The sequence below is a fragment of the Sapajus apella genome, unplaced genomic scaffold (assembly GCF_009761245.1).
Source record: "Sapajus apella isolate SASKATOON/1434 unplaced genomic scaffold, GSC_monkey_1.0 scaffold4, whole genome shotgun sequence".
Taxonomy (NCBI): domain Eukaryota; kingdom Metazoa; phylum Chordata; class Mammalia; order Primates; family Cebidae; genus Sapajus; species Sapajus apella.
In genome coordinates, this window is record NW_022436944.1 from 47084388 (window position 1) to 47107512 (window position 23125).

General features: G+C 37.9%; 1 protein-coding gene across 10 annotated transcripts in view; it reads right to left on the minus strand.

The window, feature by feature from the left end:
* NEK10 (NIMA related kinase 10) overlaps positions 1–23125 on the minus strand; it is a 249261-nt gene that overhangs the window by 53808 nt on the left and 172328 nt on the right. For all 10 annotated transcript variants that reach the window (XM_032268066.1, XM_032268089.1, XM_032268083.1 and 7 more), the window contains 3 exons: positions 9204–9387; positions 9022–9108; positions 6607–6661 (listed from right to left, as the gene is read on the minus strand). In XM_032268066.1, coding sequence (XP_032123957.1) covers positions 6607–6661; positions 9022–9108; positions 9204–9387 — 326 coding nt within the window. The remainder of the gene's footprint in view (positions 1–6606; positions 6662–9021; positions 9109–9203; positions 9388–23125) is intronic.

Genomic DNA, 23125 nt, shown 5'->3' on the forward strand with positions numbered 1-23125 from the left:
AGACACTGGAGATGGGATGGTGAAAATAAGTAGTTTCCACAGTCTTGGAACTTACAAGATTGCATAGAGATAGCAGAAAAAAAAATGTCAATTTATCTGGAAATTATATCACTAACCACAAGCAAATATAGTCATCTGAAATTTCAAAATAGAACAGACTCATTGTGACCAGAAGTGACAGCTTTTAACTATGCAATTGTTGGTTTCACAGATGGACAAATGATTGAAATTATGCAGAGCCTGGGGGAAGTCTGCCTCTAGATTGAACCACATTGAATGTTTATGCGCAGTAGAGTATTATGGCTACTGAGGGTGATGTTCCCATCGTATCTCAGGCTGGAAAATATACCAAAGTAGTTTCACACAGAGAACATTCCAGAAATAGTTTCTGGCGAAGAGACATATTACAGTTTGTGTTCTCTGAAAATTTTGAAATGGGCGTTGACCAACAGCACTTCAGGCTCATGGAAGTATTTCAGAAAAATGGAAGGATGAAAGAATTCTAAAAGACCATTCACTTCCAGCTCTCTTCAGACCTAGTGTGACCTCATCTGGAATTCATAAGGCAAAAGAGAAACTCAAGTGCTGAAAATGAGTGTTAGCCTACAACTTCCACCCAAAACCACTAACGGGTAAAGTGGATAATGCAGGCATTAGCTTTGTAATTTTTTAAATAGACTTTTCATTGAATTCAGTCAAGAGCAAGGTGAATTACTTGGATAATTATTTTGCAGTGGAGTCCTGACCAAGAGGAAGAGGAAGCCCTATAATTTCATCTCTCATAAGAATTCCTTGAACTATGTATCTCAACAAAGAAAACATTTTCACATGCATTATAAGTGCATTCCATAATTCAATTCCATTGTGAAAAGTATCAGCACTATTTGATATTGATAAAAATAATTAAACCTTATGAAATGAGAGCCTTGGCTTACAATAGTAAGGTAATGCAATCTGAAACTACTGCAACCACACCATGTGAGCGAAGGAAGATTTTATAGCTGAAGGTCTCTTTCAGGCAATGACATTCACAAATACGTCCTGTATGAATAAGCAACATTATGCAGCTTTTAGTTCTCCTATTTATCTATAATGTTAATAGAGTTGGCATTATGACAACAAAGTAGCATAATGCTCCTGCAGCTATCCCCTGATACTTCAATAACAGCTAGAAACAAATGAGCAATAAGCCAGGAAAGTACAGAACAATAACAGAAATGAAACAAAGTGGTCTTATTGACAATGGTTTTTTGTCTGTTTGTTTGTTTTTAAGATGCTGGAGTGTGACACTGGCAGATAGGCCAGGTTGATTCTAGCAAAAAGTAATCATGCAGTATTTATTCAACCAAAGTTAAAACCAGATACAGATTATGAAAAAGATGGAGGGAGAAGAGCTACAAGTAAAAATCAGCAAGATTTCTGCTTTTAGGAGGCAAGATCCACAGGTCCTGAAAATACACGAGGTCTTTCCAGCCACAAGTATGATGCCGAATGGTTACAAACACCCACAATCATCTTTATATACGAAGACTTAGAGGCTGGGCGCAGTGGCTTATGCCTGTAATCCCAGCACTTTGGGAGACCCAGGTGGGTGGATCACCTGAAGTAAAGAGTTTGAGACCAGCCTGGCCAACATGGTAAAACCCTGTCTCTACTAAAAATACAAAAATTAGCCAGGTATAGTGGTAGACTCTTGTAATCCCAACTACTAGGGAGGCTGGGGCAGGAGAATCCCTTGAACCCAGGGGGCGGAAGTTGCAATGAACTGAGATGGTGCCACTGCACTCCAGCCTGGGCAAAACAGCGAAACTCTGTCTGAAAAAAAAAAAAGACTTAGGAGCACGCTGTCAAATACATTTATGCATACACTGATGCATCAAAAAAGTTGTGAACCAGAGGCATCTCTGATACCACAAACATCCAATGTTCAAACCAGCCTGCCAACTATACCCTGTTGCCTTGGCAACAGGAGGCAAGCCAGGCATGGAGAAATCTTGTTGCCTGAGCAACAGGATCCTTTAAAAAAAAATGTGCATTCAGCTGTGGCTATGGCAAAGGCTGTCAGTAGACAAGATTTCAGTCCTTGGTAATGAGACAAAGAATTTACACTGAGATAACAGTCATTCAACTATTAATTAACAAGTATCTGTAGGTTGGTACCTATGTGCAATACACTGTGCCCTGGAGAATGCAAAAATGAATTAGGCATAGTTTGGCACATGCCTGGCACACAGTCATAAATATCCATTAATTAAATGAATGAAGGTTCTTAAGATGGTCATAAAACAGTGACTAAAGTTTACTAGGACCTGAGTATATGTGATAAAGCAGCTGAAGCCCCTGTGAGCATTATCAAGTTCCACTATACACAGTACTTCATTTATTAGTTGAAATAAAATGCTATGACTTGCTAGATTAAAACCTTCCATGTTTATCTACTATGTCAGCCTATGAAACCCCCATAAAAACTGGTAAAAGTCAATCTCATTCTTAATGCTTTCCTAGCAAATAGTAATGGATATAAAAATATTTTATATCAAATTTGAAAATGATCGAAGTTGGAAATTTCAAAGAAATTGGAGCCTCTTCTTCTCTTGATCTCGCCATTAACTATATTCCTCAAAAAAAGTTTTATCAACTGATGATGGTTTGGATTCCCAGGGTGTCTTCCAGTTCTAATAATATTCTCCAGCCCTGAGACTTCAAAACATCTCTGAGGAGGCAGGGGCTATCCCTCCTAGTTACATTTGCTCATGTTTTATCCATTTGTCTGGCTCATTTGCCCAAAATCATATATTAAGTTATTAGGGAGTTATGTTAGTTCTTCAGGAGGCAATTGGTTTAAATCTGGCTCCTGATATCTGACGAAAGTTAAGAATTTATGCTTAAGTTTCTCTTGGTCCTATTAACCTTTAACCAGGGCCATGTCTGACTTCTACACTTTGGAGGCTGTGCTCAGAACAGGCATGTGCTTCCCTGTGGCTTCTCATTGGGACCAACTGCCTTTTAAAAGACCCAGCAAGGGTCCCCAAGGGGAGAGTTGCCCAGGGTAGGGCCTCCTTGTAATTGTTATACCGTTTTACACATGGCATAGAATAGGCAAAAAAAAAAAAAAAAAAAAAAAACCTACAGGCTTGATTTTCAATTTATTTTTATTCTGCTATACAGCTTTGCTATCTTCTTTTACATTCAAACTTCTTATTTAGTTTCTAAATATTTTACAGGATGGGTTCATATTTCATATTAATAAATGAAGAAACCTTAGAAAATCCTAAACAAATGAGATTGCAAATAACTTTAGCTTTATTTAATGCCCTGTAAAGAATTATAAATACATTTTGGTATTGTCTCTTTTTAATTCAGAGAAGCCCCAGGGATTACCTGGGAGGAAGTCAAAAGTTATTAATTTTCTCTCCTCTTATTTGGCATAAATTAAAGGCTATCTTTTATCATTTATTTTCTTCTGAAGTCTGCCCTTGTCTTCCCATTTTACTTGAGTTCCTTGAGGGAAGAGAGCTTGTTTTAAACAAACCTGTGTTCCCTGGTGGCATGTCACACTGTATTACCACATTTCATGGCACAATTCTGCAAACGTTTTGGGTCAGGTCCTGTTCACCTTGGAACATACTTTCCAAAACATCAGCTTCAATGTATGGGCCACTTTCCATATCCATCTGGTGACTTGGTCATAACCTCAGGTTAAAGTTCATTCTCTATCCTGTTTCAATGATCTTTAGATTAAACTTTGCCTTTCTGCCGATTCTAGCTTACTCGATTTGTTCTAAAGTATTTAGTTAATGACTAACTTTTTAAAAACCGTCTCAAGCTTTAAAAAATATAGAACATATGGGATTTTTGTTTGTTTTGAAGAGGTAGACATCAACAAAATTTGTGCAAATTAGACAATTTTCCAAGGATCCTTTCAAAAAAAGAGTAGAATTATTTTTGACAAGACCAAGATCCATAAATTCATCTGATTAGAAATTATTATTTTAATGTAAAATTCACTTAAGTGGGGAGTTCACCATATATCATAATTTACTTTTGAACTAAAATACTTGCTTTGATAGTGATGGGAAGTAAGTAAGTGGAGAAATGTTGAGTAGCAGCAAACTCTAAAGCCCCTTTGGCGGATATTCTAACTCAGATCTCCAGTCCCCACAAACACCCACTGTGGTTCTCTTTGGCATTTTAGACTACTTTCCTTTCCCATGCCCTCCCTATTACTTCGGACCATGACTGCTATGCACTTTGGCCCACTAAAGAAAGCCATGAGGTCTTACAGGCTTTTCTCAAATACCTTTCGGATAGATCATATGCCCTGATTGATAGGTTCTCCTTGGGTTTTTATTCCAGAAACACTGGAAAAAAGGAAATTAAAAGGCACCTTAACTCCTCCTGACCTTAATTTGAAGACGATAACGTATCAGTGATACTATCTTCGACTAAACAAAAAAATGATTTTTCTATAGGAACCTTTCTTTGTCACCTAACTGAATCTCTCAGGAATTTGCTGAGCAGGTTCTTCATTCTGAGCTTCATTTACATTATGCAATTCCCAGCACCCTCAAACCCAGAGGTAGATCCAGGTGGTTCCATTGAGGCTGCCCAGCACTAACATCTGCTGCCTTCAGCAAGGACCTCTGATAGATGAGTGGATCAGTCAAGGATCTCAGCTCTCCTCAAGGCAGTAAACAGAGACCTGATCCAAGCCAGGTCAATCTGGCTCTCTCAGGATTTTGAATCCTAAGAAAGGTGACACAAGAATGGAATAAACAAGCTGGGAGTTCATTTATCCCATTATAAGCCTCCCAAAAATGTCTCCTTTATAGACTTCAGGGACTGAACTGGCTCCTATGCCTTCCCAAGCTTGATCCTTCGGGGTCTAAATTACACAAGCCCCACAAAGCCTTCTAAAGAGCCTCCTGTCACGTAGGTAGCTAGAATCACGCTCTTTTGCTTGTATCCAAAAAACCCTGCCTAGTACAGCACATGCAGCCTCAGCCTTTTGTCACACAGATGCAGCCACTTCCTGAGTGGGGGTCATCCCACAGCTCTGAAGCCCCTGCCTGGCATCACCACTTACATGTGGCCCAACCTCAACAGGTGTCCCAGCGTCAGAGTAGTCTGGCAGTCCTTCTGCCATTCTCTGCTTAGTTTTCATCTCAACATTGGCTGCTCCTGGCTGAATATACTCCTCAAATCTAGACAGTCCTCTCAACTGTGGCCTAGGACATCAACTAATATACAGAAACCGGCCGGGCACAGTGGCGCATGACTGTAATCCCAGCACTTTGGGAGGCTGAGGCGGGCAGATCATGTGAGGTCAGGAGTTTGAGAGGAGTCTGGTCAACACGGTGAAACCCTGTCTCTCCTAAAAATACAAAAATTACTCGGGCATGGTGGCAGGCACCTGCAATCTCAGCTACTCATGAGGCTGGGGCAGGAGAATTGCTTGAACCTGGAAGGCAGTGGTGCAGTGAGCAGAGATCGCGCCATTGCACTCCAGCCTGGGCGACAGAGCGACATTTCGTCTCAATAATAATAATATACAGAAATTGTAAAGTATATCCTTCCTTAATCTCCCTTTCTCTATTTCTCTAGCTTAATTTTATCTTCACCTCCCTTTCCCCAGACAAAAAGATGCCACTAATCTTTTCCAGGTCCACTCCTCCAACTCTGATCTACACTGCAACTGTGCACTGTCAGTTACCTCTTTTCCTCTCTAATCTCTCCTCCCCATTGGTCTCTTCTCCTTCCTCAGTCCCAAGTGCCCTGAGTTCAGCCTTATTCTAGGAGGTCCTTTTCTGTCAAGCAGTCCACACCAGCTAACTCTCCAAGCTCATTTCTCAACTTTTTAAATGCCTCCCATCCCTGCCTCTGGAACATTGCAATCAAGTTTCTGCTCCGTCTAATCTCATGTGGTGCCAGTGAAGGGGCTCTCCTGAAGGTCAGGAGGACGTGCAGAAGGTTCAATCTAATAGTTTTGTTGCAGTCCTTACTCTAAGAGACAACTGTCACTGACACAGCTAGCCATCCCAAAATAACAATTTTGCTTTGCTTTTAACAGACAATCTCTCAAACACATTCCATCCTCCCTTGCAGTTAGCTGTGGTTACATGAGGAAGTTATGGCCAATGGCATGTGAGCAGAAGTTATGAGCATAACATCTGGCTCATAGCCTTAAAAGGAAGGGGTATGCCTCTATTTTCCCTTTCTTCTTCTTGCTGGCTTGGATATAGGATGTGGTCTCACAAGCCATATTGGCCAAGAATATGAAATCTATACCCTGGGGGTGTGGAAGAACGAGATGGAAGACCAGGGCTCCAGATGACCTCATGGAGCACAACTGCCCTACTCTGCTGACCCACTCTTGGGCTCAGAGAGGCTAACTGACTTGCTCAAGGTCAAAAAGCTAGAAAAACTCAGAGTTAGACTAAGACCAAGGTCTAAGATCAGTACATTTTTCAGTATGCTACTTGCGCAAGTAAGCTCTAACTTCTATTTCCACAGGGGTAACTTCTGGCTATCAGGTTTCAATTCAGCCATCAATAACTGAGCTCTGCAAAATGAAAAAATATTTCTAGGAGCTCAATTGGTACCTACCTTGTTTGGGATTGTCTTTCTCCTCCTGAAGCACTAAAACTTCTCTTTAAAATGCCTGAAACAAGAAAATAAAAATAACTTTACATTATTTCCTCTGCAAATCTTTTATTTTTCAATAAAACAATACTGAACAACAAATGCTAGTGAAGATACAGAGAATAGGGGACTCATACACTGTTGGTGGGACTGTAAACTAGTGTGGCCATTATGGAAAACAGTATGAAAGTTCTCTTCAAAAAACTAAAAATAGAACTTTCATATGATCCAGCAACCCCAATGCTGGTATATATCCAAAAGAAAGAAAGTTAGTGTATCAAAAAGATATATTCACTCTCGTGTTTATTACAGCACTGCTTACTTTAGCCAAGATACAGAATCAAACTAAGTACGGATCAGCAGAAGAATGGATAAAGAAAACGTGTCATATATACACAATGGAGTGTTTTCCAGCCATAAAAAAGAATAAAATCTAACTATTTGCAGCAACATGAATGGAAAATGTTAAGTGAAATAAGCCAAGCACAGAAAGACAAATATCTAATATTCTCACTCATATGTGGGAGCTAAAAAAGTTGACCTCATGGAGATAGAGAGTAGACCAATGGTTACCAGAGGCTGGGAAGGGAATGGTGAAGAGAAGCTGGGTTAATGAGTACAAATAAAAAATCAGATAAAAGGAATGAGTTCTAGTGTTCAATAGCATATTAGGATGACTAGAGTAAACAATAATTTATTGAATATTTAAAAATAGCTATAAGAAGAGATTTGAGATGTTTCTAACACAAAGATAAATATTTGAGATGATTGATATCTGAATTACCCTGATTTGATGATTACACATTGTATGCATGTATCAAAATATCACATGCATCCATAAATATGTATAAATTTTTAAATAATTTTTTTAAAAATTCAAAATAATAAAGAATATATATATTCCATGAATGGCTTTGTCTATAAACACTCTCATATTGCTCTAAGGTCACACATTTCTCTGTAAAGGGCAGGCAGGAAATATTCTAGGCTTTGTGTGCCACACTATGTCTGTCACACCTGAATTCTGCTGCTCTTGTAGCATGAAAGCAGTCAAACAACCTTCAAGAAACAAACATGGCTTTACTCAGAGCCAACAACAACAAAAACAAAGAAAGACGCTGAATTTCTGTTACCTGAGCAATTGTACACGTGGTAAAAATTGTCTTTGATTATGAAAGCATGAGCTAAAATACGTTACAAATTGTTATTTATTTGTCGTTTGTTTAAAAAGCAAATGTGCTCAACAAACAAAAACAACCCTGTTATTAATATCCAACAAAACACAATAAAATGTCATGCAATGAAATGTCATAACCAGACTTGCCAAATTACCACATGCAAATTTAAGGGCCAAGCATCTCTTTCTTGCCTCCCCACTAACCCTCCCACCATTGCTGTCAGGTATATAGAACACTGAACTTAGTAATGAACTTCTTCTGGAGTTGTTATATATGTTTACATGCATAAATATTTTTTCCTGTGTGATCTTCATGTTTTCCTAATCACAAATTAACACACCTAGAAGGCAGGGATTTACAGAGAAAATAGGACAGAATATTGAAAATTGGGGTTGTCCCAGAAAATCTGGAACATCTAGTCATCATTTTGATGGACCAATTAAGTTTGGAAAGGACAAAGAACGTAGTTAAATCCTTAGGGTTCTACTTTGATCCTTAGAGAGGCTATTTTAAATGTTCTTTTATGAGATTTTCATAGTATAGTCACTGAGGAGAGAGAATTATTTTCACCTAATTTATTTCAGAATATTTCTATCTACAGTTTTTAATATTTTACCAACTTACTCTTTTTTTAAAAAAGTTCTCATTTTCTATTTTAACTTCTCTTTAAGCTTCAGGTTTGTTGAGTGTATTTGATTCTATCTCTCTTTACAATCTTTAAATTTTATCTAAATATACCTTTTCCTTTTCTTTCCCATATCCCAGTATTTTTTAATTGTTTTAAATGTAACATATCTCTTTAGATTAACGTAAATAAAATTGTACAGAAATTAGTCTATACCAAGATTAATTTCTTCTATAGGCTTTGAATTCATCTAACCAGCAGGTTCATAAAAGGCCATGTCCATTACTCCTGTGGTTATTTGGTTGTCTCCAAGTTAGAGATCTTGACTCTCTAGCTAGAACCTACATTTGCTGGTAGAAATAATAAAACTATTCATTTGACAGCTGAGAAAATATAAAACCAACGTGCTGGCTAACCTTTGGGCTCTGTCAGAGAGACAGACACATCTGTCCTAATTAGCATTGCACCTGAAAAGCTGGGTTATGTATATGGTGATATTTGCTTAACTCAAGTATGATTTCCAAACCACTGTCTTCCGGAATCCCACAAATGGCAAACTGATAAAAGAAAGCTTACTGAATGTAGACTCTTTCAGAGGGCTTGAACTGGAGCTGCTGGAGTTATCCGAAATGTCCAATTCATCATCTAGCTCTGAATATATATCTGCACATTAATAAAAACAATAAAAAAGCAAATGAGTCTTGAAACGGGAAAGAGTCCAGAATGCATTCATGCTGACGCACTTCCACTAGAAGTACCTTTCTCAGTATTTTCCAGGTTGAAGTTATCATCTGACAGGATTTCATCACAGGCCCTGTCTTCGTCTTTACCATAGGAGGCCTGGAAGCCTTCAGGGACCAGATCTGCACTTTCTGAAAGTTCACTTTTCAGGCTGGCTGCCCCACTGCTGCTGCTACTCAAGCTTGCCTTTCCAAAAGTGTCCTGGAAAGAGAAATTCAGGTTTTCATAGCCTTTCTCCATCCTACCTTCTACAGGACCTAAAGCTTGTTAGAACATATATCAAATGCTTCAGATATCAATATAAATGTTTTATGCAGAAGTAGCAACAGTAGTTCCACCTATGTACCTGTTATGTAATCTATTCAGTCTATAAATACAAAAAGATGCAGGTCTACGAGCTACATTGGGTGAAAACGGATGGAGGGGGCAAGAGTGCTCAGTAGAAAAGGCCCGTACAACCCAGCGGAAAAAACCTGTACTTCTAAGAAACAGACCATATCAATTTAGGAGAAATTTCTCTCCTTTAAGTTTCTCCAAAAATAGTTGCTATCCATAGTGAATATGTAAGACTTATTCTCTTCAAAACTCCCGGAAAATTAGTAGCAAACAAAGCCAGGCCATGGAGAGTAAGAGGCAAGATCTTCTAAAAGAAGAGCTACAGAGAACAGAACTTACAAACCACTCAGGACTCTACACCACTGCCTGGCTTGAACACTCTCTGCAGAACTAGCCACGGGGTCCTCCAGAATCCTCCAAAATGGATGGATGCATTTCCATTATAATAGCACTACAAAGTCATCAATCTGATTCTGTCATGCCACATTTTCCTAAATAGTAGTCTTAGAAACGAAAAAGTTATGTCTGAAGGGTTAATAAAAATAAATTAATTAATGCCAATAATGCTGGGAGCTTTCATTTTCCTTTTTCTTTCTTTCTTTTTTTTTTTTTTTTTTTTTTGAGATGGGGTTTCACTTTTGTTGCCCAGGCTGGAGTGCAATGGCACGATCTCAGCTCACCACAACTTCTGCCTCCTTGGTTTAAGGGATTCTCCTGCCTCAGCTCCTGAGTAATGGGGATTACAGGGATGCGCAACCACACCTGGCTAATTTTATATTTTTAGTAGAGACAGGGTTTCTCCATGTTGGTCAGGCTGGTCTCAAACTCCCGACCTCAGGTGATCCACTCAACTTGGCCTCCCAAAGTGCTGGGATTACAGGCGTGAGCCATCCCACCCAGCCAGTTTTCATTTTTCTAAGGGGGAAAAGACAGTGTAGAAGGAATGACTATGAATCAGTGAAAAAAGTACCACTTGTTTCTTTATCCAAGCAATTCTCAAAACCTCGGATGTTCATTCTGTGGCACCATTTGCAGCAAGTGTGAAGAGCCTTCTTCCACTGTGGGGCTAAACAGTGCTGACAAAGCAAAGCTACAGATTAGGTAGACAAAACGACAAAGAAAGGCCATGAGGGAGGACAGGGTGACAGGTGGAGAATGTAAGAAGAAAGAAAAAGGTGCATTTACTGAAGGGGAAAGAATTCCCTCTATGAATTGTGTCCAAGATGATTTAGTCACAAATTACCCAGCACTTCTTGACTAAAAAGCTCCGATGATGCCCATTTGATAGACAGACTTACTTATTTCAGATTTATGTGTTTTTTTTAATTTTACAGCTTCAATGCACAAGTGTGTAAAAACTCCAAAATAATAGAATTTGCAGATGAAGAAAATCTAAGACCTTATGGTTAACTAGAGTCAGAGGTAAACCTCTGCAAGCTTTCATATGTTTATGTTCTGTAAGTAAGATGAGAAGATTTAAAAATATAAAACACATTTGTGCATTGCAAACTGTCTGATCAATTGCTGTTTATTCTTTCTTTTCCCTGAGATTCTTTTCAGTGATTCTTCAAAATTTCATCAAGCTTCTTTCTTTGTTGAAGCTAATTTGCAGGTGAAGGAGTATTTTAACTTTGATTTTTCCATAATTAGTACATTCAATATTCAAAGGCTGTTTTATGACTCTTGAGTTGTTAATTTCTGCTTCTGAGGTTCACCCTCGTTGGCTAATTTACAACCTGAGATGGGAAATGCTTCAGCCACTCTCTGGCAACAGATATGTGCTCCTCAGAAATTTTTCCACTGCCTAAGGCTACTATGCGGCTTCTAAGGCCAGCCTCAGCTCTGCCCACACCCAACCCCTGATACCAAATCCAGGAACTGCTTCTAAGGCCCAAAACTTTGTTGCAAAACCAACTCAACTTCTATGCCTACCTCCTTTCTCTATCCCAAACCACAGAGCCCTTCTTCTAACTGTCCTCAACTGAAATCATTAGATATTTACATAGAAATGAAAACCCAATTCAGGGCCTTTTCCTTCTCATGAACTTTTTATTCTAAGTAAATCATCTTCTACCCTGTCCTAAAGACCATAACTGGTATCTGCAACCTTTTAAGGACTTTATACCCAAGATGTGTCAATGTTATCAAGGTTAAAAAAAAATGAAGGAGAATTTTTGAATTGAGAAAACTTTTTATTCTGTTGTTGCAATTAAGATGCTGGAATTCGAATATCTCTAAAACTGGCAAAACTTTAGCAAAGGCTTTGTTTTTCTTAAGAACAGGCATGGATAAAACATCAGAGAAAAACATTTTTCTTTGAACAAATGAAGAGCTGGGAGAAGCTGGAGTTCCCACTGAAAAAGGCATTTCGAGATTTAAGGAGGCTGGACTTGCAACCAAAACCCAAGAACCAGTTGGGTCATAAATCAATAGTCACTTGTAACTGCCAAAAATTCATCCACGGGTAATTGTTTGCATAAATTCTCATAAAGGGGAATTTACAATCAGAGAGAGGTGCTTTTTCAGACTCTATATGCATAGAAAATATGATAATATAGAAAGGGTACTTTGTATTGGTTTAAAATTTATCTTTTTATAGCAATCTCTTACAGCAGTTTTTCCTTCAAAAATGTTGCTCTAATTTTTGAGCTTGCCATAAATCACATGCCACACATTTTCCCTACTGTGATTTCTGGAGTTTTTCACTGTGAGTATTTGAGTAGCCACCTCTTTATAAAACTGTTCCTTGAAGAACTGGGGGCACTTTAGTTCCTTTTAAATCCTTCAGTGCTTTGCACAATGCCTTACACATAACAAAGGCTCAATAAATAGTTGAGCCATTAAGTTGTTCTCAGAAGACACATTCAGCAAGTACATTAACCTATTAAAGGGATTTAGGGGGAAAAAAAGATAAAGCTTTTGGGGACAGAATTTGGCTGCTATCATCTTTTTTACTTTCCAATTACTAAGATTTTTTCAAGGAGTAGGAGAGGGAGTTAACTAGATTTTTTTTTGGCATCTGCATGCATCTATCCTAGGAACGGACAGACACATTCTGGATATCAATATGGCAGCAAGGAGAATACAATGCAAATCAGACAATAAAATTATCACTGATATGGAAATCACTACCATTATAGGAGACGCTTCCTGTCACCACACTCGTATAGGCACGATTATGTTTAGCTCGGTTTTGCACATAATAATGTAATATTTTTATGTGTGCAGCAGATCATAATACATTTTCAGTTGAATAGCAATTCCAGCAGTAACAGACTGACATTACCCAAATTAACTGCTACAGTAAGAAAAGAATTAAGAGCATCTATTTTATTAAACCAGTGCAATTTCTAAAATTGCCAGAATGTTAGTTTTATAAGGAGAGAAGGAAAATCAAGAAATAAATAAATATAAAGCATAACACCAGCTATATCCTATAGATGTTTTACTTTGGAATTCTAAAAAACGCACTATTTCTTTGTGTTCTGAAATACTCATATTCTATTAGGTATATTTTTTCCCAGTTTCTTCCATTTGTTTTGTTAATAAACTGTTCCCTTAAATATATCAATTTAGTGCTATGACGTGCTTGAAATTCATCCAGCTGAGGTGATCTTTTATCAGTGGCAAACCGCATTCTATGTTTTTCATGGATGATTGCACAAAGAAAATTCAAAATAAGAGACAGGTCATCATTGACTGCATACTATTAGTCCCTAAAAACTTAGTTCCTGAATTTTAAGGTGTATCTTTAAAAATCAGCCAGTGTGGTCAGATGATTAAGGGCCCTTGTGGACTAGACCATAGTTAAGTGAACTGCTCACTTTAGTGGTGAGATAGGATATGGAAGACTTGGCTTTGCCACATCAGGGAAGTGGGCTGATGAAATAAGCCTGGAGCCTGGTCCCTACCCTCAACCCAGTGGTAGATGGAAATTTCAGTCTTTTATCCTGAAAGTTAGTTTTTGTTTGTTTCTTTAGAGACAGGGTCTCACTCTGTTGCCCAGGCTGGTCTCAAACTCCTGGGCTTGAGAAATCATCCTGCCTTGGTCTTCTGAGTAGCTGGGACTAAAGAGGAACACCACTGTGTCCAGGTCTCCCAAAATGATTTGGATGATAATATCGTCTATTTTCGTCAGGGAATCCTGAAGAATTTCCCTTCTCTCATTCACCACGTATAGTTAAGAGAGCAATAAATAAATTTAAACCAGAAAAACTGATGTTTTGGGACCTTAAAAACAAGTAATTTACATGGATTATATAATAAAGAAAAACATTCTCTTTAGGTTGGATCTTACTTATTTTGAACTTCTTAACAAAAATATTTATACAAAGCTAAAAATTTTACTGTCATGATATAGTTATGATATTATTATTATACTACCTAATTAGAACTTTTTAAAAGCACTATATTAACGAACTGTGATTAAATTAAATAAATTAGGAAATAAATTGGTCATTATAATTCAATCTAAAAATCCAGTATCAAATTTAGTATGGTTGAAAATGTTTCACTGTTATCCCATAACTAAAGTACTACTGTATCAGAAATGAATGGATTTTCTATCACTTTTAACTCAAATACAGGTTTTCTAGAAGGAATAACACCAATAAAGAGGAAAAGAAAAACAATGTCATAATCTGAAATTAGCATTGTTAAGAATACAGATGTGGTCCATCACACAACTGACCACCATGTTTTCCAAGACTGCAGACTAACATGCCAATAGTACTAAATGTATATACTAATATATTCAAAAGCATTTCAAATAAGGCCAGAATTAGGTCATTCTATTCAACATTTAAAAGAAACAATGGGGCTGGGCATGGTGGTTCACACCTGTAATCCTAGCACTTCAGGAGGTTGAGGCAGGCAGATCAGTTGAGGTCAGGAGTTTGAGACCAGCCTGGCCAACAAGGTAAAACCTTGTCTCTACTAAAAATACAAAAATTAGCCAGACACGGTGGCGGACACCTGTAATCCCAGCTACTCAGGAGGCTGAGGCACGAGAATTGCTTAAACCTGGGAGGCAGAGATTGCATTGACTCAAGATCGCACTACTGAACTCCAGCCTGGGCAATAGAGCAAGACTCTCTCTCAAGAAAAAGGAAGGAAGGAAGGAAGGAAGGAAGGAAGGAAGGAAAGAAGGAAGGAAGGAAGAAAGAAAGGAAGGAAGGAAGAAGAGAGAGAGAGAGAGAAAAGGAGGGAGGGAGGGAGGGAGGGAGGGAGGGCCTGGTATGGTAGCTCATGCCTGTAATCCCAGCACTTTGGGAAGCCAAAGCGGGTGGATCATTTGAGGTCAAGAGTTTGACACCAGCCTGGACAAATGGTGAAACCCCATCTCTACTAAAAATATAAAAATTAGCCAGGCATGGTGGTGGGTGCCTGTGATCCCAGCTATTCAGGAGGCTGAGGCAGAAGAATTGCTTGAACCTGGGAGGTAGAGGTTGCAATCAGCCAAGATCATGCCACTGCACTCCATTCTGGGTGACAAAATGAGACTTAATCTCAAAAAAAAAAAAAAATAAGAAAGAAAGAAAAGAAAAGAAACAACGTATAGAGAATAATCAATGTTGTGCCTTCAGATATTTGCAGAGCTCATCCCTTTCATGTACAGCTGACCCTTGACAACATGGGGGTAAGAGGCACCAGCCCCTCATGCAGTCAAAACTCTACATATAACTTTTAACTTTCCAAAAACTTAACTACTAATGGCCTACTGCTGACTAGAAGCCTCACCAATAACATAAACAATGAATACATACTTTCTATGTCATATGTTATAGTAAATATAGTTTCTCTTCCTTGTCATTTTCTTAACATTTTCTTTTCCCTAGCTTGTTAAGAAAATCACAAAGAAGATAAATTATATTTACTATTCATTACGTGGAAGTGGGTCATCATAAAGATCTTCATCTTCGTCATCTTCATATTGAGTAGGCTGAAGACAAGGAAGAGCAAGAGGAGGGGCTGGTTTTGCTGTCTCAGGGGTGGCAGGGGAAGAAGAAAATTCAAGTATAAGTGGATTTGTGTAGTTCAAACCCACACTGTTTAAAGGTTAACTGTATTCAGGACTCTGTTCAACTGTCATGTAATTATAAAGCCCTTCCCAGACATCCCTATTTAAAATAGCCTTTCTCCCTGCATCTACAATCACTTTCTATTACCTTGTCTTCTTTTTATTTTTGTCCATAGCACCTAAATCTAGTTTTATTTATCTATTATTTGTCTTCCCTCACTATGAAGGAGGGAGTCTGTGGCTGTTTTGTTCACTATTATATCAGGAGAATACTGAAATAGACCCCAGGAAAGAGTAAGCACTTAATAAATTCTGTTGAATAAGTAAAGTAAAAGATTGATTTTTTAAAATGTTGCCAAGATTCTCCATGTTAAAACAAAGGGTAAAAATAAAATTGTAGGTATGATTTTTTGGAAGAAATTGACAAACTTATTCTAAAATTAATAAGGAAATACAACAGACCTAGAATAACCAAATCACACTTGACAAAGAACAACAAAGTTGCAGGACTTATACAACTTGTTTTGAGACTTCTTAAAAAGCTGTAATATCAAAAGATATAGAGTTTCAGTTAGATGGGAGGGTAAGTTCAAGAGATCTATTGTACAGTATGATTACTGTACTTAATAACAATATATTGTATTCTTGAAATATACTGAGACTGGATTTTAAGTGTTCTCAGCACAAAAATGATACTATGTGAGGTAATGCATATGTTAATTAACTCAATTGAGCCATTCCACAATGTGTATATATATTCAAGATGTCAGGTTGTATACAATATATACAATTTTTACCAATTAAAAATAAAACATTTTTTTAAAGCTACAGTAATCAAAACAGTGTGGTATTGGCCTAAGAAGAGACATATCATCCATAAAACACAATAGAGTTCAGAAATAGATCTGCAAGAAAGGGGAATGCTCACACACTGTTGGTGGGAATGTAAATGAGTATAGCCACCATGATGAATAGTAGGCAGATACCTTTAAAAACTAAAAATAGAAATACAGTATGATCCAGCAATCTCATTACTAGGTATTTATCCAAAAGAAAAGAAAGCAATATGTTGAAGAGATATCTGCATGCTCATTTCTATTACAGCACTATTCACAACAGCCAACATTTAGAATCAACGTATGATTAAGTAGATCAACAGATGAATGAATAAAGAAACGGGATATTTTTTCAGTCTTAAAAAAAGAATGAACTCTTGTAATTTTCAATAACATGGATGGAACTGAAGAACATTATGTTAAGTGAAATAAGCCATGAACAGAAAGAGGAATACGAAGTGTTCCTACTCATATGTGGGAGCTAAGAAATATTAAATTCAGGCTGGGCGCAGTGGCTTATGCCCATTATCCCAGCATTTTCAGAGGCTAAGGTGGGCAGATCATGAGGTCAAGATATCAAGACCATCCTGGCCAACATGGTGAAACCCCATATCTACTAAAAATACAAAACTTAGCTGGGCATGGTGGCATGCACCTGTAGTTCCAGCTACTAGGGAGGTTGAGGCAGAAGAAATGCTTGAACTCGGGAGGCAGAGGTTGCAGTGAGTTGAGGTCATGCCACTGCACTCCAGCCCGGCAACAGAGTGAGACTTTGTCTCAAAAAAAAAAAAGGCTCACACCTGTAATCCCAGCACTTTGGGAGGCAGAGGCAGGTGGACTACCTGAGATCGGGAGTTCAGGACCAGCCTGAGCAATATGGAGAAACTCCATCACTACTAAAAATAAAAAATTAGCTGGGGCACATTCCTGTAGTCACAGCTACTCAGGAGGCTGAGGCAGGAGAATTGCTTGAACCCAGGAGGCAGAGGTTGCAGTGGGCCGAGATGACACCACTGCACTCCAGTCTGGGCAACAAGAGTGAAACTCCATCTCAAAAAGAAAAAAAAAAAAAAAATATAATCCTTATATATATATATATATATATATATATATATATATTTTATGTATATATATATATTGAATTCATGGAGATAGAGAGTGGAATAATGGTTACCAGAGGCTGAGAACAGGAGAGGAGAGGGGATATAAAAAGGAGATGGTTGAGTACAAAAATACACTTAGATAAAAGGAATAAGATCTAGTGTTTGGTAGCAAAATAGAATGGCTATAGCTAACGATAATTTGTTGTATATTTCCAAATAACTAAATGAATGGAATTGGAATGTTTCCACACAAAGAAATGATAAATGTTGGCGGTGATTGATATTCCAATTACCTTGATTTGATCATTATACATTTTATGCATGTATCAAATTTTCACATGTATACCATAAATATGTACAACTATTATGTGCCCATAATAATTAAAACTTTAAAATTTAAAATGAAAAAATCTACAAACAAAAAAGAAAAAGTAAATATATCTATAAATACATTGTCAAGCAATTTTCGATAAAGATGCTTAGCAAAATCAATGGGAAAAGACTAGACATTTAAAGAAGTGATGCTGGCAAAATTGGATACTCAAATGGAAAAAAAAAAGTCAATCTTCTCATTATTCTATACACAGAATTAAATCAGAAGAGATCATAGGTCTAAAATGTTTACAAAAATATAAAAGATCTTATTTTTGCAAACTTGGGGAAAGCAACAATTTTATTTAAAAGAGGCAAAAAGCACTGACTACCACAAACAACTACATTAATAAGTTTTTATAAAAATTAAAATTTTCTTTTCATCAAAAAAGACATTAATAAAATAAATAGTCAAGCCATAGACTGTACAAAATATTTGCCATACATATGTTTGATAATAGGCTCGTTATCTGGCATATATTACAGAACTCCTACAAATCAACAAAAACAGACAGGTAATCCAATAAAATCACAAGCAAAGATTTGAACAAACATTTAACACATACACACACACACACACACACACACACACAAAGATATATAAATAGCTAAAAATCAAACAAACATAAATGTGCTCAACATCATTGATCATAAATGTAAACTAAAACCAGAAAGAAATATTATTACTCTACAAAAGCTAAAATCAAAAATACTAACAATACCAAATATTGGCAAGGACGTGGAAGAACTATTTGGTAGTTTCTTTAACAGTTAAACATACAGCTAGCTATGACCCTGAAATTCTACTTCTAGGTCTTTAAGAGAAAAGAGTTACAAACACTTTTGTATAGGTCTTTTTGTATAAATGTTTTCAACAGTCTTATGAACTTCAAATCTGGAAACAACATAAGTGTTCATCAACAGAAGGAAGATAAACAAATTATGGTGTAGCCATATAATTTAATACTGCCTAGCAATATGAACAAATTACTAATACACACCACATGGGTAAATATCATAGATATTTTGTCATGGAAAAGAAGCCAGCCACTAAAGAGCACATGTGTTTGATTTAAATGAAGTCAAACAACAGGCAAAAGTAATTTAGAGTGACAGAAATCACCAGTCTTTGTCCTGGGGCAGAGAATTGTATAGAAAGAGGCATAAGGGAACATTCTGAGATGAGATAAATGTTCTGATTCTTGTTTGGGTGGATGTTACACATGTGCCAAAAGCTATTGAACTAGGCACTTAAAGATGTGTACCTTTTACTACATGTAAATTATATGTCCATAAAAAAAGAGAGAATTATAGTGTGGATGTGAGAATTGTGTCTGTATTTGTGAGGGAGCCTATAAGGCATTGCTTTATTTTCATAAAACGTAATAAGCGTAGAACATTTCCAAAACAAGTCATGATTTTTCCTGATACTTCTCTTCCCACATCATTACTTGTTGCATTTTCACAGCCTTAGGGGAAATTCAGTCGACAATTAATCAGACAATAAAAGCAAAGATGTTCACAAAAATATTGTCCTTTAAAATACATCATTTTCTACATGGCTTAATTTAATCTCCTAGCAGAGGATTGCAGACACATTCCTTTAGTGGTGTGCTCAGCAATTGTAAATGACATATGGTATAATAAAACTAAAGCAACCCAGATAAATAAATAGCACATTTTTAAATTTGCATTAAGAAAATGAGAATCCAGATGCTTACATATCTGTTCAATTCTCACGTGATCAACTTTAGAGACATCTGAGAATTTATGAAAACTATCAGTCTATCAACATCTGCTAAAAATCATAGATTATATTAGAAAACTACAATAAGAATTTTGTAACAAAGAAGTGAAATTATGAACAGTTGGTGAATTTAAAAAATAATCTTTCCTAATAAGTGTTCTACCAGCTTTGTCCTCTGAAGTAGATAGAATTTAAGATGACACTTATGTATATCATATTTTGACTCTTTGGCAATATCAAATTATCATAGGAATCTTTTTTTAGATTCACCAAAAGCTTAAAGAAAAATTCTAGGACTCACTACATGAGCATTTACTTACCATAAGCATGAAATAATTTACCAAGATCAGATGTGTTTGTTTGAAAAATAGTTTGGGTAGGAATGTGGAGGATGGAGAAGGGAGGGAGATGATCCCAGATAATCTGGATGGAACTGACCTAATCAGCAGGCAGGTCTCCAAAGTGGAGCTGAGGCATCTCTGAGATGAGGAAAAGATTCAGCCCGTGGACAACAGCTTCAGCCCACAACCGAGATTTCCAGCCTGCCCCTCCTGCCAACCATCCCTATGGACTTTGCACTTGCCCCGTCAGTCCCCACAATCACGTAAGCCATTTCCTTGCAATAAATTTCTGAATATGTATCTACTGCTGTTTCTGTTTCACATATTTTGTGCAGAAATGTCATATATATTATCAGCATCTCTGGCTGCTAACAGTAATAAACAACAATTATCCCACTCTACCCCAGCCCTCAAGTACACACGTTGCTTAATGGCACCTAGGGCAGAGGTGGGTATACTGACTGAATCACTTGGTAGAGGTGAGGAAGAAACTAGAGACAAGAAAGTTGGATCTCGCCATGATCCAATGCAAAATAATGAGAATGAGAACTGAAAGGATAAGATGGATTTGTCAGACATTTCAAAGACAGAATTAGCGGAGCTTGCTAACAAAATGAATATAGGATTTCAGAGAGAGTGAATTGAAGATGTCAACGTTCCAATTAAGGTGATATGAGGAGACAGAACATGACTGAGTCAAGGGAGGAGAATCCATTCACCGTGGACTTGCCAAGCATAAGTACCTGTTAGACATGCAGGTGAGTGTCGGGTTCAAAATATAGGTCTGGCACAAAGGAGAGACTGAAATCAGACAGGCAGCCTTGGTGATCTCCAGCAAACAGGTGTGGAAATTATGTTGTGAAACACATCCCAACATATTTTGCCTTCACAGAAAATGTGTGCACTTCTCCAGAGCTCTTTTCTTCTACTACTAAGATGAGGTTATGAGGCTGAGGTGTCTAGATCCAGAAGAAGATGGGGAAAAGAATACCCAGAGAAAAAGAAGGATGTGATAGATGCAAGAGTAGCTTCTGGCAGAAAGGTAGGAACTGGAAATTTCTTCTCTAGCTCAAAGTAAGAGCCTAACAGAAAGAAGAGAAAAATCAGAGCAGGTGCAATCATCCTTGTTTTTCTTCTCACTTCACTCCAGCAGATTTCAGCCCTGGGATTAGAGTTGGGCTGTTGATGAAGATACACAGACGGTTTGAGGGGGAAACTGGGGTGCAGACAAAAAAGAGTGGGAGCTTTGAAGACACTTCATGATAATCATAACAATGTAGACATAAGGCCCATGACAGCAGAGGCCTTGTCTATTTTGTTCACTGTGGTATACCTTGTACATATAGTGCCTGATACCTATTACACACTCAGTAAATACTTGTTGAATGAATAATTGAACTGCAGGTACCTGGGATAGAACAATAGAAAAGGATGAAGAAGGCACTGGAGCTGATGGGGCTGAGATAGTGTCCCCTAGTCCCAGTGAGGTCCGCATGGGCTGTATGTGGTGTGGATGGGAATCCAAAGCACCCATGTGTCTTGTGCCCATGTAGAATACAGCTCTGGGGCTGGCTGGTGAGTTCACCTGGCCATCACTGCACTCAGGGCCACAGAGCAGGCTGTTTAAACTAAGAATGCCAAGAAAGTCACAAACAGGCCTCAGAGGATGAGGAATAGAAACCCCAAAGTGGAAGGTGAAGCATCATGGGTAATTCTTTGGGCTTAAACCATGATAAGAAAAACGGTCATGAGTTACAGATGCCATAAACATTTAATAAGGACAGATGTCAGCATCCCAAATTCACAAGGTTCATTTCATCTAAGTTCAGCAGGGGCCAACAGAAGACCAGAAATAGGGGAGGGACGGCGGGTGGGGAGCTGGGGAGAGATAGCATGGGGAGACATGCCAGATATAGGTGATGGGGAGGAAGGCAGCAAATCATACTGCCATGTGTGTACCTATGCAACTATCTTGCATGTTCTTCACATGTACCCCAAAAGCTAAAATGCAATTTAAAAAAATTTTAAAAAGAAGAAGACCAGAGAGCCCCTGACCCTCTCCCAACAACATAGGGATGCTTAAGCTTTCTCCTGTACTATGCTACCATCTTGGGAGGAGGAAATGGAGAAGAGAACCCTTGGGATGATAAAGAAACATTTAGACAAAAAGTGACTGATATAATTGATCCTGACTATTGCTACCATTTTCTGCTACCAGTACAAACAGGGGTTCAAAACAAAATGAAATATAATTGTAGAAAATAAAGTTTCCATCTTGTACACCAATTTTTAGGCAAATTCATGTAAAATGAAATACCATGGGACAAGAGGGAAACCACTCAAGGGAAACCACTCAAAAGAGGCAGAACATCTAGGTTAAAAGGCCAGGGTTGGAAGAGAAAATGAGGAAGAGTATTCAATGAGAGAAGACAGAAACCAAGACAGAGGAGTATAATGGAAAACATTGTGGGGGGGGGGGGGGACATTTTAAAAGCAGGTATGTGCAATAAGAAATAATTATGCTTTAGTTTGGCACCTTGGTTGTTAGGTATTTCGAAAACCATCAATCTCAGCAAACTGACAGAAGAGCAGAAGATCAAACACTGCATGTTCTCACTCATAGGCGGGTGTGGAACAATGAGAACACATGGACACAGGAAGGGGAGCACTACACACTAGGGTCAGTTAGGGGGAAATAGGGGAGGGACAGTGGGGGGTGGGGAGTTGGGGAGAGATGCCAGATGTAGATGATGGGGAGGAAGGCAGCAAATCACACTGCCACGTGTGTACCTATGCAACAATCTTGCATGTTCTTCACATGTACCCCAAAATCTAAAATGCAATAAAATAAATGGGAAAAAAAAAGAAATTCAAAGTTTTAGTCCACATTGCCCACACGATTGAGTTCAAACACCTTAATGAGGTATTCACAAACACCCATCACCTAGCTCCAGCCTACTTTCCCAGGCTTTTCAAACTACACATATAAAAACATGCATTGTAAATCAGCAGACCCAACTTTCGGTCCTGGGGCTGTCCCTAACTAGATAGATGACCTTCGATAAGTTTTTTAACTTCTCCTGGTTTCCCTTTCCTTGTGCAATTAAAACGTAAAACAATTCCATTTCTGAGTTTGATTCTTAGTTTAAAGTGAGCTGAGCTGGAGTTTCAGCCCTTATGTTATT